The sequence below is a fragment of the Vanessa tameamea genome, chromosome 2, assembly GCF_037043105.1.
Source record: "Vanessa tameamea isolate UH-Manoa-2023 chromosome 2, ilVanTame1 primary haplotype, whole genome shotgun sequence".
NCBI classification, from domain to species: domain Eukaryota; kingdom Metazoa; phylum Arthropoda; class Insecta; order Lepidoptera; family Nymphalidae; genus Vanessa; species Vanessa tameamea.
Window position 1 is genome coordinate 10,748,367 of NC_087310.1, and position 19,032 is coordinate 10,767,398.

General features: G+C 31.4%; 2 protein-coding genes across 5 annotated transcripts; one reads left to right on the plus strand and one right to left on the minus strand.

The window, feature by feature from the left end:
- The first annotated feature begins 1,967 nt into the window (after window positions 1–1,967).
- On the plus strand, window positions 1,968–4,053 carry LOC113401961 (leucine-rich repeat-containing protein 70). The gene is made up of 3 exons (XM_026642050.2): window positions 1,968–2,281; window positions 2,869–3,108; window positions 3,214–4,053. Exons 1-3 carry the CDS (start codon window positions 2,063–2,065, stop codon window positions 3,988–3,990), a joined length of 1,236 nt encoding a protein of 411 aa, XP_026497835.2. The 5' UTR covers window positions 1,968–2,062; the 3' UTR covers window positions 3,991–4,053.
- A 1,740-nt stretch (window positions 4,054–5,793) lies between these two features.
- Window positions 5,794–15,615, minus strand: LOC113401957 (tyrosine-protein kinase Shark). Of its 4 annotated transcripts, none has more exons than XM_026642043.2 (14): window positions 15,361–15,615; window positions 14,740–14,836; window positions 14,593–14,669; window positions 13,935–14,143; window positions 10,572–10,770; window positions 10,188–10,328; window positions 9,914–10,019; window positions 9,593–9,822; window positions 9,368–9,508; window positions 8,671–8,977; window positions 8,248–8,477; window positions 7,798–7,997; window positions 7,247–7,472; window positions 5,794–6,903 (listed from the first exon to the last, which is right to left on the minus strand). In XM_026642043.2, the coding sequence occupies exons 1-14, from the start codon at window positions 15,394–15,396 to the stop codon at window positions 6,691–6,693; spliced, it is 2,412 nt and encodes an 803-aa protein (XP_026497828.2). In that variant the 5' UTR covers window positions 15,397–15,615; the 3' UTR covers window positions 5,794–6,690. The 4 variants fall into 4 exon arrangements, with proteins under 4 accessions (XP_026497828.2, XP_026497830.2, XP_026497829.2 ...); XM_026642045.2 differs by lacking the exon at window positions 15,361–15,615 and adding an exon at window positions 15,033–15,168; XM_026642044.2 differs by lacking the exon at window positions 15,361–15,615 and adding an exon at window positions 15,026–15,163.
- Between the last annotated feature and the right edge of the window lie 3,417 nt (window positions 15,616–19,032).

Below are 19,032 nucleotides of genomic sequence, written 5' to 3' on the forward strand. Positions count from 1 at the left end.
AAATAATATTGTAATTAAAATTTACCGTCATAATTACTTTTAAGAATTTTGTACTGGTAAGTGTACCATATGTGGAGTAACAGAAGGATTTTAAGAATCTATACTAGTTAGTATGTTGTTTCTTGAGCGTGGGGACACATTGAACAAATTTTCACATTTTCTCGGAAATATCTTATATCCTACCTTTGGTAGGATAAATATGCCACAAACTCTCACCTGAGATTATATTTATCCACAATCTGCTGACATTATAGTTCCTATTTGTTTTTTTTTTTTGCTTTTATTTCTGATACATTAATGACACGACTGGAATACTGTTTCGTTCATTTTTTTCATTGCATTATTTCATAGAGCTCTCGAACCACTAAAATAATACGTCCACATTTGTTCGGGTACCTTTTATTCTTGAGATTGATTTACCTTAACGGAGAAAGGATAAAATGGAAGGCTTGAGGGATACCCAACTTCAACTGTATATTATTTATTTCCGCGAGTTGCTAAGTCAAAAGTCTTATGCTCTATGAGGTAAATCATTCCCTGATTTTTCCCACTTTTTGAATGAAATTCACTCGATACCGTCGATTTTCTTCCGAATTAATCTTAACTATATCACTTAGTAACTGGTTTTATATTTTTTATAAACGGCACCTAAAACTATTTTGAATGAAACATTATTTTTTATCTTAGCCTAAAATTAAAGCCTATTTTGCATTCATTGTATCTGCCATTGCACTTCGGCTTAGAAATTATGGAAGTCAATTAGTGTTACAATTCTCGGTTACCATACTTGGTTCAGCTTTATTTATTCGTTAACACATGACATCGACTATCATTTTGTGTGCTAGTTTTTCAAATTCTCGCTTTAATTTTTAATTAATCAAAGTATGCACCGTTGTTATCTATGTAATTTTGCCATCTTCACCAAAGAGGAGGTATTTCAGATCAAAGTGGTCAGTAAGACTAAACGCTAATTTCATACGTAAGGACCTAATATTTGGAATTTTAGCGGTATTTTTTACCATTAACATTAATAAACTGCAATCTTTTTCAAGGAATGCCAAACAAGAATAAAACTACTTTTCTACGGCCTAATATCTTATAGTTGTATCTACCTGGCTTATCATATGAATCTTATGAGAGTGCCATTTATTGTGTAACTTGGCATTTTATTCAACTTATCGTAGACGAATACCTTGTAACTTAAATACGGTTACCGTGTAAGTCCACATAATTATTCATATTGGATTATTTTTCTTGTCGTCTGGTCTTAACTTTATAGAGTGGAGAGGAAAGGAGAACTGTCTGTTGTATAATATTGTTTGTGGCCGTTAAAATGCGTTAAATCATGGTGTAACTACAGTATTAACGGTAAATTTCAACGAAAGCGCTAAAAGTATATATTATTACCGCCACTAACTACTCAGTCACCAAAAATATTATCATTTTCTAACTCTAACGCGCTACACACTACAATCCGGTTACTGCATTGCGTCAACAACTGCTACATTCGTACCCATATGAGACAGTTCACCTGACTAACTACCCTCTAAATTTATAATAATAAGACAAACGTATTAATCCTGGAACTGTACACGAAATTGCTGTTTAAAATCGAGATTACTAACATACACAGTTGTGTATATTACCTGTCTCAACGCTCTTCCTATAAATGTTTAAACGGACGAAATTTTGGACGTGCACCAGTATTGCAGTTGACCCATCATGTTATACTAATATATTTTATGATATATTTTAAAATGTTTATTTTAATTGAATATTTGTGCCTAAAATAGTATACAGTTTTACCTCGATCTCCATTAATTTAAGAATCATGACATACTAATAATAAACCTCATTTTAAAAAAGTGGTTTGATTTTCATTTAACTACCCATATTTACCTTATAATAAGAGACAAATATTATCTTATCTGTATATAAAACTGTTATCGCTTTTATCAGTAAGACCAACACTGCTCCATTTCTATAGAAATGCGTCAGAAGTTTGTGTTGTGGGATAGGTATTCATTCAGAATGCAATGTTTCCGTTTAGTATTAATAAACAATGTTGGTCTTAGTTTGTTTCGCAATACTGACCACGATTAACACATGTGTTGGAACCCTTTGTCCGAAACAATGTGACTGTGACATGGACGTTGGTCTAAACAGAGCTACATGTGTGGACCAAAACATTGTAAGTGTGGATGTAGGTGTGCCCAAAGAGGTGCAAGTTTATAGTTTAAGCCGGAATGTTATAAGTGAACTGGAAAACTTTTGTTTTAAGGTATGTTCATTACAATATTGCATAAATTGTGGTAGATTATTGTTAATTAATAAAAAGTACCTTTTCTTAAAATAGTTGATATAAATTTAAATATTGCACACATTCCTTAGCATTGATATTTGTAAAGATTGGTTATTAAATTTGACATTCTTGAAGATCTATTATATCTGTATCGAAGCGATAAACGCCATTATCTATCGTTTTCAACTTCAAATATATAAAACACATGTATTCATTGTAAGCCTTATATTAACTTGGATGGCAGTAATAGGATATATTTATGTTCTTATATTATGTAGGTTAAAATTACTAGAAAACAATTCTTAGTTTTATTAAAATAAAATATTTTAATTAAAACATAAGTACATTATAAGTACTTCAGGTCTTCAAGCGTTGCCATTGTTTAATTATCTGTGTTTTAATCCCAATAAGATTACCAACGAACTTAACGAAATAGACCAATAGTTGTACAAAATTAATTATTTATAATAAAAATCGAGTTATTGACTAATCGATTTGATTAATGTTTGCTTAAATACAGTAGAATTCTCGTGATATTTAATTACGTATTTCAATCTTTTTTTCAGGCGGCTGGTTATACAAATCTTAAAATATTGGATTTGTCGTATAATCTTATATTTTGGATTGGTTTACATGCATTTTCTGGATTAGATAAGTTAACTAACTTGGATCTTAGCAATAATAGACTGAGGTTTATACCTTCGGACTTGTTTTGGGACACGCCACAACTAGAAATATTAGATTTTTCATCAAACGTTTTCGAACATTTGAATAATGAACCGTTTATAATACACACGAAGTTGCAAGTATGTATATTTGCAGATATTATTTTATATTTAGTATTTTTTTTAATATATTCTATTTATTGCATCGTCATATCTTGCAATAAAAGTAAATATCTTCTGTTTTAGGTTTTAAATCTCAACAATTGCCGTATTAAATTTTTACCAGTGCGAATGTTTAACAGACTGCCTAACTTGAAACAGATAGATCTCAGCGAGAACTACATGGTCAGTTTAAATTTGAACGTGATACGACCACTAAGAAAACTAGAGAGAATAAAATTAAGAAATGAATATTGGCAATGCAACCCAGATTTCATCGCGATTGAAACGTGGATTACGTCGCACGACATCAAATACGAAAAGCAATGTACAAGAAAAGGCCCTAAAATGTCTGAAAAGATGATTTCTTTGGCTGTTGAAAAAGAATCCGTCGATGTTAATACAGTTTGGAACGTAACTGTCGATAAAAATAATTCTATAGCAGAAGTTGAAACAAATAAAACGAAACCGATGACAACTTTTGAAAAATTTGACCGAGATTTTTCAGCTGTTCAAGCCTTTGTTATCGGCCTGGAAGTAGGCCTGGCAATCGGTATAGTCTTTACTTATATTTGGTTAGTAAAATTTTGTAGTTGCAAGTCAGTGTTCTGTAGGAGGCCCCAAACACGACGACAGCGTAGGATGCAAAGAGTTGACGGGGACATGAGAACTAACTTACTTTGGAATAATGTTACGAACCCTGATTTAGAAACTCCACCACTTTATCGAAGACAATTATCATTACCGGATCGAAGTCCACCTTTTCCTGCAGTTAACATAGCTGGTTTACAGGTTGACGCAATACGTATAGATAGATCAGAAACGCCCCCTCCTCCTTACAACGAATGTCGTTTAAATATATAATCCCTTGTTTTAAAGTCAACAAAATATATATTTAATAAAAAGAACTATGTTGGCAAAAAGCACTTGAAATTATAATAAATTTATAATATCGAATCATTTTCTAATGTCGAATTTATAATGAACTACATTATGATGATATTGAATTGACAAATTTTAATTAAGATTCCATAATGAAAGGTTTTGCTGTCGGTGCTGTTGATTACTGATATTTGCTTGAAATAGTTTATTGTTGTGAATTATATTTCTTGGTTTTTACGACATAACAACCATCAGTCCTTAAGTATGGAGTTAATAAAATGGTAAAGAATAGATTCTTACAGATACATTTTTAATATAAAAAATGATTAACATACTTAATCTTTCTTTTTTTATACTTAACATGGCAGAACTGCGAGAACATGTTAGAACTTACAATATAAATTTGAATACGTTTATTCTGTAAAATAAATAATGATGTGATCAATTGGAATGAGTGTCTAATGTTACTCCAACAATCATTTAAGTTGTAATTCACTTGTGATAATATTGACTGACTGTAAGACTAAGAGCGTGTAATGGACGCCTTAGGCGATATTAACCTCACTACATATGGAAATTTTTTGGTTTGTGATTTTTTATTTTTAACTAACAGACCTTTTTCATTTGTTATATTAATGTAGTAATTCATGTAATTATGACATTCTAAAAATCCTATTAAGCAATTAATAATAAATAGATTCACTGTTGTGTGTTCAGTGTATCACTATTCAGTTATTTGTCTTATTTAACTAGTAATTAACCATATAGGTAATTATTATGGCAGAGTTCTCCGGCATGAACCCTACTCATACAAAGCCTTTTGCTGTATTGTCAAATATAATATACATTAGATACTATTCGAAGACTTCAAGGTTTAGACGATTTTAATATTTTTTAATCATTAAACATATTCCTAAAACGTTCGTGTGAATATTTTTATTTGTATAGCGTTACTTCTATCCACCATGTTAATTTTATTAATTAGTTTAATATTAATTTAGGTTTACTGTACAAATTATTTGACATAGTATAAGACGCTTTTATATTTGAGCTGTAGGAAAAATAAAACAAATAAAAAAAGAAGCAAAAATATATAATATTTTATTTACTTCATAAATACCATTATCACATTTTTCTTAGATATGATTTTAAATTAATATAAAATTATATGCTTAGTCAGACTCGTACAGTAGAATTTAATATAAATTCTTTATAAACTAATCAAATTAAATGGGTAACTACATAATTTTTTTGTACATGATATAACACAACCTCATGGCAATAATTGCATCAAAATACTTTATGGCATTTTCATGGCATTATATAAAATCACCATTGCAGGTTAATAAAATAAAAGTTATCTAAGCAAAATTATCATTGATAAAAAAATACTTTACAAATCCATTGTCATTTTAAATACAAAATCTTATTAATCTAAATCATTTGAAATGTAAAAAGGAATGTAAAAATGTTATCAAATTGAAATTATCCTTGAATATTAAAAATATATTACATTTGATCTATTTTAGAGCTAAAGGAACGAAAATAAATGTAATTAATTATATGACTATGCTTATTACAAAAAGTTTCGAATATTTCGTTGTAGAATCCATGTATAAAACATACAATTTTGTACACAAATCATTCAATAAAATATATATATTGCATAATTATTTGCAATGAATATACATTTTTAATATATTATTCGATTTATATAACATAATTGTTTTAAAAAATACGTATTAATGATTTTTTTTAACTCGAGTAAATCGAGTTTCAAAAGTATGCTATATATATATATATAAGCTTATTAGTATAAAACACTAATCTTGTATCACTGAAAAAATCCTTATATAACTTTGTACATAAAATAACATTATGAGGGATATTTTAAATCTACTTCTTATCAGGCACATCATGGCATTTTTTTTTTCAACAATAATCTGAAAATTTTGTACATAAGTAATAATTATTCCAAATACAATAGGATTTGTAAAATGTATTCTTAAATATTAATTATTTTACAAGTAATTTATTGTATAAAATTATAATTCATAGAATAAAAACACAGTCCAATCATTATTATATGAACTGGAATTTGTAGTTGCACTATCTACATCTAAAAACAAGTAATCCCCACTAAAAATATATTTGTAAATAAGACCCACATGTCATGATTTGAATATTGTTAAAAACCTGTTTATACACATGATGACATCAAAAATTATTTATCTCTACAGAGATGCCTAGCCCGTTGTACTCACTCTCTATATAATTTTGGCATGCCTAGAAATATAACCATGTGTGCCACATGTTTGGTTAAAAATAATAGCTTTATTTCCAATTTATTAAATGCTGAACCATGTTACTTGAGATTCATCTGAATGGTCATTGGTCAGTGTCAGCCGTTGACGAAATAGGCGACCATTGCAAATTAATTAGTATTTATCGAAATTAGTAGATTGACTTTACTCATCTTTTTAGGAATTGTTGAATAGTCATGTCAAATTTATTTACAAATTGTTACAATCAAATTAGCTCATGCAACTGATTATCACAGAATTTTCTGTATTGTATTTAACAGCTTCAAAATCATCTCTGCTTAGCAATCGATAGATAGTTCTTAAAGATAATATATAATGTTGCAAATGTCATGTTATATGTATCATGAAAATATTACCTTCATATATTTTTATACGCTAATTCTTCATTATCAACTACAATCTGACCAATATTAACATAGTCGGGATTCTGGGAGAAAACATCAACGAGTTTGCTGAAAGTAGGCCTGAGGTCAGGGCTGTAAGCCCAACAGTCGAGCATCACTTGATAAATTTCATCAGGACAGTCCTCTGGTCGTTCTAGACGTTGACCACTCTCTACTATTTGTATTGCCTTTGGAAAATAAAATTTTATAATTAGTTTATTTAATGGTTAATTTAGTTTTTGTTTTTATAATTTACACAAATATAAATATCAATTACAATGACAAGCTATAATATTTTTGAATTAATTATTTGATTATCCAGATATTCATAAATTAGTGTAGTAATTTCTGAGTAGTAAGTTCAATCTGAGCTGTGATATCATAGAAAACACCTTCGTAATTAAGCTTAATGTTCATTTAAAGATATGTTAGATGTTCCTTTGTTCGATATTTTTTTTATAAGTTCGGTAAGTATGGTTTTGGACCTATTTATTATTGCTACTTAATAAAAAATGTTTTATGAAAACTAACCTCAATTCCTCGCATTTCACCATATGGTTGCTGGCCGTATGAGAACATTTCCCATAACGTAACGCCATAACTCCAGACGTCGCTCTTGTGACTGAAGGTCCCGTAGTTATATGACTCGGGAGCATACCACTTGATAGGCCATTTACCTCCATGGCTCGCTTTGTAATATGAACTGTCGGTTGACAGGGCACGAGAAAGACCAAAGTCGCTTATTTTTGCTTGACACCTGATGAGAATAAAAGTTAAAATAAAAAACGTTAATTGTTTTCTTTAAATCCATATTATTAAATATTCGCGTTATTCGAATTGGCGTTAAATCATATTCTAATGTTGGAAAATTGGAAAAGTTAATATTTTCAATTTTATAACGGACTTTTAGACATCATTTAATTGGTCTATTTTCAAATATAGTTGTAAATTTAGTCGAGTAAGATGTATTTTTTTTACATTTGTGTTTTAAACGTAAACAACGATTAATATAATCTGATGCAATACGGATAATATTGGTATGGAACATATTGAAACAGTAACATGAGTGAGTAATGAACAACCTGCTGGCCAGAAGGATATTCCTGGCGGCTAGGTCGCGGTGCACGAAGCGGTTCCGCTCGAGGTAGTACATGCCGGACGCCACCTGCCACGCCCACAGGCGCAGCTCGTACCCCGGCGACGGCCGCTCCGGCGAGCGCAGCAGGTGCTCCAGCAACGAGCCCAGCGGGACCAGCTCCTGCACCATCGCGAGTGGCGGGCCCTGTCACACCAACGGGTCTTTAACGATCATTGTAGAAAGTTTAATTAGAAATATGTTCAAGAACATCTCGAATATATAACATGAGTAGTTTAGTACAATAGTGTTGTAGTATAAATACAGACACATTTATCATGAACGAGAAGTTAGTAGTGCACAATATAGCTGAACTACTAGCGAATCGCGTGAAATGCGTAAATCGAAGGTTCGTTTATCCAGTAAATAATCAGAAGGAATCGGGTAACGTACTCACCAGCGAAACGCCAATGATCCGCACGATGCAGGGGTGGCGCAGCGACATCATGAGCTTGGCCTCGGACAGGAACTCCCTCTTGTTGGTGTCGGTGTGCTGCACGTGCAGCGTCTTGACGGCGACGGGCGCGGGCGCGCGGCCGGGCGCGCAGTGCGCGGCGCGCAGCACGGAGCCGAACTCGCCCTCGCCCAGCACGGCGCCCAGCGTCAGCTCGCTGAACGGGATGAACTCTGGGAACGCCGACATTTCTCATCTCATATTTAGCGGTCACTTCGAATTACCAACGAATAAAAGGAAAAACGTGTTTTATCACTTGTGTAGCATGTTACATATGTACGTACTTAGGTAACGAGAGACTCGAATACAAAAATTGTATTGTAATTATTAAAATATTAAAACTACACGTTTTTATCCTAAAATTACCTTGCAGTGTGGATAGCTGGCCTTCAGAGTTTATCGATATTTCATTGTAATTTTCAGCAAGAGAAACGACTGCACTGTTATTGACTGGCACTTTGTATGTGTCATTATCGGTTTGACTGTCGTCGTTGTTATTTATACTGTCGTTGTTGAAATCAGAAGAGAACGACAAGTTTCTTGTGAGGAGTTCAAAAGCATTATTGTTGATTGCCGATTCATCTTTCAAAATATCATGTTTTACGAGTGATAGAGACTGGTTCAAAATTGCTCGTTTCGGGGAAGATTTTTTGGTTCTTGGCATTGTTGAGAACTGAAATATAAATTCACACTTGCTAGTAAAACTAACTTTTTAAGATAAGTCAAAGACGACTTTAAATTCTTAATATAAATACATATATACTAACATATGACAAAGAAGTAAAAGTATTTAAACAATTTGAACTTGAATTGACATCATAAGTCAAGATCTAACAGTGAAATTATTAACAGTATATGGAAATGAAATTAATGAATATATATATATAAGTAGTTGAGTAGTGTTTTATTATAAATATAGATTAGATAATGTTATATATATATATTTATTTATTAAATTTTGTAGTAGATAATAATTTATATTATCAAATTGAATGGAAAATGGAAATCTAACGTTTGTATTACTTCTGGTCATGAAAAAATATATTTATAAATGTGATCTCACCTCGGGCAAGGGAGGCTTAGGCTTGGGGGGCACAGGGGTAGTTAGTCTCGTGGGTAAACCATCAGGCACAGTGCTGTAATGTTCTATTAATCTCTCTAATGACTCTAAATATGGCCCATCATCTATAAACAACCACTCATTCTGAAATTAAATCAATTATTTAATAATTAAGTGGTACATTTAAAAACATTAAAATAATGAATAGATTCATAAATTAATAACTACTTCTTTTCTAATTATGAAGTTGTATGGCGTATTTTCACTGAGCATCGTCAGCACGTAAGCTCCGGTGTGTCTCTCACTGTATCGCACGAGGAACACACCATCTGTCACTTTATCCTGCAAGTTGTGTTGGTTGCAGTACTCCTCTAGTGTTTTAACTGCTTCATCACGATTCAGTGTACCATGATACCAATGGCTTTTTGTAGTATTCGATTCTTCTGGCTTATAATTTTCTGTAATATAAGTTGGATATTGAGTAGATCAAAAATTTTGAATTTAATAAATAAAATCCGATTTAAGGGATTAAATTTCATAAATACTTACTGAGTAACTGGTAACATTCAGTATGACCATAATGTTTTGCCAATTGAGCGGGTGTGTCGTGAGCTAATGTTCTGGGGTGGGATGGAGCTTTTAATCTTAACAATACCTACAAAAAATATTATACCATATAGTTTATTTATCAAATTTGAAACATATATGTTAGTTGAGCATACAAGAGATTGCTAAGTAAAATTTTTAGAGAAGACCCGTGGCAACAACTACTATATAATATATATACGAGCAACATATTTTTTTATAAAAAATAGCAAAGTACCCTTATGCATTCAATGTGTCCTCTCTGTGCAGCATCATGAAGAGGAACCTTGCCTGTAGGCGCGTGTCTCATTTGATAGTTTGCATTTCCTTTCGTTATTAGCAGTTCTGTAGTACTGGGCAAGTTGTTTTGGCAAGTGTACTGTAATAATAAAATAATATGACCAATGTTAAGGAGAAAAATATAGTAGTAAATAATAAAAATATAATAAATAATATTTTTTTTTAAAGAGTCAGTGAGATGAAAATACAGGGTGTGAAGAAGTCTATTTCAAATGGCTTGACACTTAATTGGCGGTTTAGCGAGCAAGTTCATCAGTAATGGCTCGCATCTTGAACTGTAACTTCAAAAGTCTACACTGTTGTTCTACGTAATTGAACTTACATGCAAAGGCGTGTACCCAAACGAATCTCGAACGTTAACAGTTGCGCCACTCTCTATCAACTTAGCTAAGATGTTGTCCCGGCCTGCTTTAGCAGCTATGTGTACGGCCGTTTGTCCGTCTTGGTTCTTAGCGTCGCGACTGCGGTAGCCGCACGCCAGCAACTGGGAGACGATGTTATAGTCCCCTGCTTCTGTTGCTCTGAAAATAAATATAATACATCATGATACCGAAAATGATCTTAATAAATTAACATTATAGTAATTTTAAATAAATATGTATAATTCTTATACAGCATAGTAATATGCAGCATAACGTAACTATAAATTAATTTCAAAACACCGCGGCGGTGGTGCAAACTGCAAACCACTAGGGCTGTCGCGTTCTGGAAAATATCAAAGACAAATCTGTTTTTGACTGTTCACTTTCATAAAAAAAAAAAAAAAACATTTGTAACTTTAAATTAATAATAAATTTAATAATAATAATCTTTACAGTTAACATTATTCATGAGCCTTAATAATATGTTCAATTGTGTGTGGTGTTGCCCTGTACTAAGGTCTCCTGTTACATTGCAATAGACTAAGACGTCAATTACCTTACTTTTCTTTTTATAAACGATGTTGTATAGAAGCAAAAATAAATCAACACTACATTAATGTGAAATAAATGTAGATTATAAATAATAATACATTATTAATATTGTTGGTATAATATTTAACCAGTAACTGACAACCTTTATTGTCATCGTGATATCAAACGCAAATTTAGGTCAAGCTCAATGGTCTAAGTATATTACATAAAATATTTAGTGGTTTAAATTAAGATCCAATAATGTATTACATATTTATGTTGCTGTCTAGCCTCTTTTTATTAAATAATTTTTACTACTTAAGTTCTTATTAGAGCATACCTATTTGTTTGAATTCGTACTATATTATTTTTAATATGTTAACATTTATATTGTTCATTGCATATAATTTTCCCACGGTTATCTTAAGCGCGACAAATCTATGGTCCTCTGTAAAAAAATGCCAGAATAACATATAAGTTAGATACCTAAATAATATTACTCATGTCTTGAGAATGTCCATATGATAATATTATCATAACGACAATTCGAGATACATCTGTGTTTGACGATGAATCATAATTTACATTAATGATTCACTAATTACATTAACACTTCTCAGTGACGATATTTTGTTTACGCTTTAGATTAACATCTGTTTGTCAAATAATATACAGTCGTATATTCTATACAATATGAATAACTTATATTAGGAATACTTTATAACTATTATGATTTATTTAAACCAAATTATAAAACAATGCTCATTTTAAGTCGTCATCGGACTTATTGTTCGATATTGTTGTTATAGATAGTCAAGTGGAGTATCACCTGGTAATTTTTTTAATGGTAACACTAGTCTTTCCAAATTCAAATGAGTCCTAATAAATAATTCCAACAACAATGTTTGAATGACCACAATATGACTTGCGTGTACCCGAACGAATTACGAACGTTAACAGTTGTCCCACTACCACAATTTTTAATTATTGTGTAACTTCATTTAATTTATAGCACTATCAGTGCAAATCTGAATTGATTTTATTATATGATTTAAATATTTATATACTGATTGATTGATGATTTAAATATATATATACCATTTTAACTTTATACTTAGCTTTTATATCCATATTTTCTGAATAGGTACTTATAAAAGAAAAACTAAATATTCTAGATGTTGGTTTTAGTTTTATATAAATGTTACAGTGCTGTTTTCTATTCATGATTGCGAATAAAGTATAAGAAAATAAAACTTATTGACCGAGACAATAATTTTAGTCCTTACTTTTTTATAAACATAATTTATTCAGTACAATGGCCTTATCAGTCAGATGGTCAGTGTCCTTCTCAATATTTATTGTATGGACATATTCGCTCCAGAGCAGGAAATTATCAATAAACTTGTCACTGTTTACAGTACATCACCTAACGCAATAAGAGTAAAACTACAAGGCTATTGACTTTACAATTTCAATTTGATTTTCCTTATCGCCATTCTGAGGCCAAATTTTATGACACGTTAATTTTTGAGAATATTTTCCTATGCTAGGAGGAAGTTTGACGAGATGAAAGACGAGAAGGCCAGCAGCCTTAAAGTTCATAGATAGAAGAAAACAATCTAAGGGAATTTTCAGGAGTTTTAAAAGTATTTCATGTCATAGATTTTGATAAACCAGGTCAAAGGTTATCAATAAAAATGCTCATTTCAAACTTTGCATGTCCAATACCATACAATTCATTTTCTTTTAAGGCTCAAGAGGGTCTGAATAACTGACTGTGGTTAGAGTACTGGGAGTGCCACACAAAAATACTTTAGACATTTTTACATTCTATGGCTTCACCGTCCAATCACAGTTTAAATTATGATTGTACCATCACATTAAATATATAAATAAATAAAATGGGACACGCCGAAGATATATCTGTTAAAAAGGAAAATTTTGCTATAGTAAAAAAAAAAAATTTAAAGTTGCTTCCTAAATTTAATTGTACTTTTTAAATTTTAATAGACCATTCTTGATAATAACTAAAAAGTTTACACTTTGAGTAATAAAGGATAAAACAGTGTATACTAAAACAGTGTATATCTCTATGCATTGGAACAATAAAACAACAAGAAAAATTAAGGGCAATTTATGAAGCTCACTTCTTAATAGGACTTCCTCCTTCAACTGTTATTGTTATTGACAATCACACTAAACAATTTCATGCTTGTTTATATCATACACTGAAGACTATTTAATATACAATATATGTACATACTGACATAAATGTTGTTGATAAACAAACTTTTTTAAGTGACTCATAAATTGATTTATAATTGTGTTAGCGGACAACATTGGCTAAGGGAAATTTTAATGGAAAAGTTCTCATTTGTTATTAGAGAAGATTCGATAATAAATAATTATATTTATTATTAGCCTATCATCATTAATTTTATAAAGAACTAGCATTATTCTATAAATGTTTGCTAGTAGCACTATATTTTATATCTTTTGCATTGCAAGTGTGGAATTGACTTTGTAACTAAAATTCTTCAAGAACTGACGTACCGCTACTTATCTATAATTTTACTACTTGAAGAGTAAAAAAAAAATAGCCTGTGTGCCTCCTTGGGGTTCAAGCTTGCTTCGCAACATATTTAATCCATATTGGTGAAATTGTTAAGCATAATAGACTGAGTTACTTTTGTATTAATATCATCAGAATAGATGTACTCAATTCTTCCCATAAGTAAGTATATAGATTAATTCTTTCTACAACATAAAATATGAAATTATTTTAATATTACCTGTGTAAGAGATTAGTGGTACCCTGAGTTCGAGATTCATGTGGTGGTGGCTGCCCTTTGCACACAATAGATAGCCTTGTGACAAGTCCGTTGGAGTCGCCACGATAATGCTGTATAAGCGTATCCAAGCCATGTACAGTCGTATGTTCTTCAATGGAAAAAAATGCATCTTCGCCATGTCTTCTGATTTGATAGTGTACTACTTCTCCCTGCAATACATATATATTTATATATAAAGACAGACTGTTGAATATGAATTCAAAATTAAATTAATATTTTAAAAGCAACTAAACTTTTATAATTACATTTATAAAGTAAAATGGCTTATTTTACTTTAAAGAACCTACAGGAACCTGCTGTAAAGGCAAGCCGAACCAAACCGAGACTGTGGTTACAAATATGTTTAATACATTTCACTGTTTTTGTATTGAAATATGTAATATTTTACATTAAATGGCTAGCAGAAAGATAGAAATATAATGTAATAGTAATAAATAGACTACTGGCACACCCTGAAAATATGTAATATGCTGTTTTCTGCTACCTTTGCTAAATCGAGTAGTTTAAAAAAAGTTATAACAAAGGTTACAAACATTTATGTTTTTTTATTGTGTAATTTATATGAAATTTTACCGTCACTTTGTTAACAAATATTTACCTGATGTAAAACTGAAAGCACGAAATCTCCGGGCGAGGAATTACTCTCACGCACTAAGAAAACACCATCTTCGCCCTCTGAAAAGTAAAACAAGATGATCAATACAATCGCAAGCAATGCGAGCTTTGTCAATTACTAAAAACTCACCTTCTTTCAAAAGCTTCTCTGCAGTATCCCGAGATATTTTCCCATGAAACCAGTTTACATTATCCTCTCTATTCATTCTCACCAAAAAAGAGTTCGTCTGAAAAGTTAAAACTTGTTCAACAAGTGTCACACTGAACGCAACAGATGATCGAAATACTTTATACCGTTTGTCACATAAATCACATCACTACTTGACTATTTTAGTAAATATCGCTTACTTTTCATTTAAGTATAACCATATATCAAAAATTTTGCACAATAACAATCATATAAATAGATGATTTACCATTTACCTATACAGAGATCATCAACTTTTTGTCTTTTATTTCTTTCTAACCTACAGCACATAGCATTGAATAGCTTGAATGTTTTAAATTCTAGTTCAGTTTCGCCATCTCTTTCACATTAACGACGCTTACATTGCGTTAAAAAGAGATAGAGTGATTATATATTACATTTATTTGTATAGTGGAAATGTAAACGTCAAACGTCAAGTATCCAGTTAGGTCAAATAAGAAACTGATTATTTTTTTTTATTAATTAGTCATCTACATTGAGAGGCTACATTTGCTAAATAATTTAATTAGTTAATACAATAATATATATTACAAATAATCTTACCTTGAACAATATCAATGACGTCATGGTTGTTATCATGATATCCAACTTTGGAAACTCACAAAAATATTTACAAATATCCGATTGCACGATATATCATCTATTTAATTTTCCTACGTTTTTTTAGGAAACACATTTTATAAAACTTAATTGATATAGAATTTTACGCAAAATTACTTTGTACATAAAAGCGTTCACAGTGAACGGAGAGCGTCTAGAAAGCAGCCGGCAGACAGGCGCGGTATCCCCGACTCTGCCTTACAGCGAATGACTCATAGCAAGGTCAATTCCGAGAAATGAATCACCAACCAGCGTACTCAGTTCAGTAACGCCATAAGTAGTACGCATTCCCTCACACCATAACGTCGTTATTGTAACTGGTAAATAAAGCCAGATAAACGTATTAAACGGAATATAATGGATAATGTTTTGATATCATAAATAATGTGATACGTATTTTACAAATACAAGACAAATGTTGATATCTAATTATGTGAACTTAAAGATTTATATAAAAAATAATACATTTAAAAGTAATTAGTTGGAAGACCTTAATTTAAATTTATACAGACCGCAATATTTTATATTAGGTAGGTTGGGAGGTAAATAATAAATATTATATAAAAACATTTTGCGGAAATAACGCAATTTATAAAATTATGTTTTTTGTATTTTTAAGAAAGAAATGGGAAGTATACTATTAAAAATCACAACTTGATATCTATAGCTCGTTCATTTATCAGAAAAACTACATGTACCTACCTAATCATACTGACGACGGTGAGAGGCTTACAGTAAAGCTAGAAAATTTAATGTTCCATAAAGTATTTATATGCGCATACATAATAATTATAATTGATCGTTGAAACGCAGTACGTATGCACTACATAATAATTTTAGGATTATATAATAATAACTACCCAATATAGGTATATAAATTACAAACTTACTAAAAGTAGCTAACATTTTTAATGAAAATTTTAACGTCGACACAAGCCGTTACGTAAAATTAAATATGAAACATAATTATACATATGTTTTTTGTTGATTTCCTGTTTGTTTATTTTTAAATTCATTGACATCAGGAAGGTAATGTAATGGTTGAATTCTATAAGGTTCCGGTAAAATATTTTGAGATATGAAAATAAATCTGGTCAGAGCCGTCTCAAGTTATGCTGGGGCCCTTGGGCACCCATGAATTTGGGGCCATTTTGCTAGATATTTTTTGGTTTAATTTCGTAAATTGTTGGTTCTTCGGGGCACTCTCAGGATGGGGGCACTGGGCACGTGCCCCATGTGCCCTATGGTAAAGACGGTAATGAATCTGGTATATACGCATTTCACTAATTAGTTGTGATACACCGGATTTAGTTTTTAATACTATATTTGCTCCTTAACAAGTTTACAGATATTTTATATTAAAAAGTGTCCAAAGGAACGTAAGCGACAATGTTTTTTGAAGGAAGGAAGCTTTTATAACAAACCGGGGTTCTCTTATCAAAGCAATCGAACGGAAATGGATCTCAGATATTTTAATGAATTTACCTAATCTTAAATATAACGTGGAATTGAAATATACGATTTTGTAACTTTAAATAATTTTATTAGCGTTTTGTACCTAATATAAACTTAGTGCCGCATCCAGTTTAGTTAAACATGTCAGCAGATACTCGTATTTAGAAAGTATTAGCTATAAATATGTCTAGTCGGTCTAACGATGCAAGAAACCTGTCCTGAGGTTTGTTTACCTCGAGAATGTAATGTTTATTTACTTTCGTTCGATTATACCCTTGTAACCTGTCTGCAGAGATGCTGTAGGTGCAGCCTTACATGGCTGTGGCCAGACACAGATGATACCCATAGACAAGTTGACGACATAAACAGGGAACGGAGGGAAACTCTTTATTTATTACGATTTCTATTTCATCCTACAAGACTATTATCTCCTATTTATTTCTAGAATAGGTAGATAGTATTAACTTTATAACAATAATAAACTCAATTACTAAAATAGGTATAATAATTTTATCATCGATTACTTTACGACATAATTATACCATTTAATAACATCGAAGGGATACTTTGATGAGATTAGATAATAGATATACGTCTTTCTATAACTGATAGAAGTATTTTTTTTTAAATGTGAACACTGAAATAATAACATATCAGCATGGACATGTGACCACATAAGGCCACACCGGCTAAATATTTTTTCTTACCCAAATAAATTTTTGTTACATTACATTTACATTAACAGCCTATAAATTTCCCACTGCTGGGCTAAGGCCTCCTCTCCCTTCGAGGAGAAGGTATGGAGCATAGTCCACCACGCTGCTCCAGTGCGGGTTGGTGGAATACACATGTGGCAGAATTTCGTTGAAATTAGACACATGCAGGTTTCATCACGATGTTTTCCCGCCGAGCACAACATGAATTATAAACACAAATTAAGCACATGAAAGTTCAGTGGTGCTTGTCTGGGTTTGAACCCGAAATCATCGGTTAAGATGCACTTGTTCTAACCACTGGGCCATCTCGGCTCTTTGTTTATTTATTTATTTTATATCTTTATTTTTTTTTACCCAAATTTTTTTTTTGTTATAATTATTAAATCCAAATGAATCATAATTATTTGGATATACTTTTGACCCGAGAAAGGTAAACTGGTTATAACTTTTAGTTATTTTAGCTTTCCTGGTCCTCTCCAGAATTAACCATTATGTCTGGATACGCAGATAGTAGCAGATATTAAACATATTCCGTAAGACCTATGATGGCTAGCTATGCTTATGGATTTGATTTGTATAGACAATTAAAATAATTTAGTTTAGTTAATTAATGTTTTGTAGGCATATTTGAATACTATCAGCATTGGGCACTATTTACAAGTTATAAAGAGCTTTATCATCTTAATAATAATATTATTCTAGTGAGTCATATCCATGCTAAATTTTTATCAAAATATTGTAATTTGTATAAACTTCAAGGTAATAGTGTTTAACAAGAAACATTTTAATACGATTTTTCATCCGATTCGCGTCTTTAAGTGAATATTAAAATAATGCTTGTGGGCAATCCCGTGTCTATATAAGGCTGAGAAACACTAGTAGCTACAGGCGGTGAGGCAGCGAGGTGCAATCGGCGGTGCCGTCAAGGTAGCCTGGAGCCAAGACGGCCTCTGACTCACCGCTTTCTACCAACCAACGGTCGATGACACCCGCCACCTTATTAAGGTTCCGATTTACAAGTTATTGGTTCTATAAAACGTAATATACCTATATATTCAAATGAAAAGTTGCACTATTTGACAAAGTTACTTTTATTAGTATGATCCCGAATACAGTTTTTCTTGATTAGATATGTCTAATTTAAACTACCAAGAAATAGAATTGAATTTACGTATCTCCTTTTACATTTAAATATATCTAAGAATTGAAATTTACGCAATACACAGACAAACGAACAGCACGTATACATAATTGTAATGAAAATAACAAAAAAAAATTATTAATGAGCACGATAGCTGATATTTGAATAGCTGTAAATATTATGAATCATTCTACAAATACCTGTATCTAAGAGGAAACGGTTCGACCTCAAAACGAAGTACGATTTGTCAAAACAACAAAAACAAGGAGATCAACGTGTAATCGAAGCGAGTTTAGTTTTCGC

Excerpts from the sequence above, each read along its gene's own strand:
- LOC113401961 (XM_026642050.2), top strand. The coding sequence starts at position 2,063 with ATGTTGGTCTTAGTTTGTTTCGCAATACTGACCACGATTAACACATGT. Across the intron at positions 2,282-2,868 it reads TGGAAAACTTTTGTTTTAAG|GCGGCTGGTTATACAAATCT; the intron begins GTATGTTCATTA and ends TCTTTTTTTCAG. Across the intron at positions 3,109-3,213 it reads TAATACACACGAAGTTGCAA|GTTTTAAATCTCAACAATTG; the intron begins GTATGTATATTT and ends CTTCTGTTTTAG.
- LOC113401957 (XM_026642043.2), bottom strand. The coding sequence starts at position 15,396 with ATGATAACAACCATGACGTCATTGATATTGTTCAAG. Across the intron at positions 14,837-15,360 it reads CGTCATTGATATTGTTCAAG|ACGAACTCTTTTTTGGTGAG; the intron begins GTAAGATTATTT and ends TTAACTTTTCAG. Across the intron at positions 10,020-10,187 it reads GACACATTGAATGCATAAGG|GTATTGTTAAGATTAAAAGC; the intron begins GTACTTTGCTAT and ends TATTTTTTGTAG.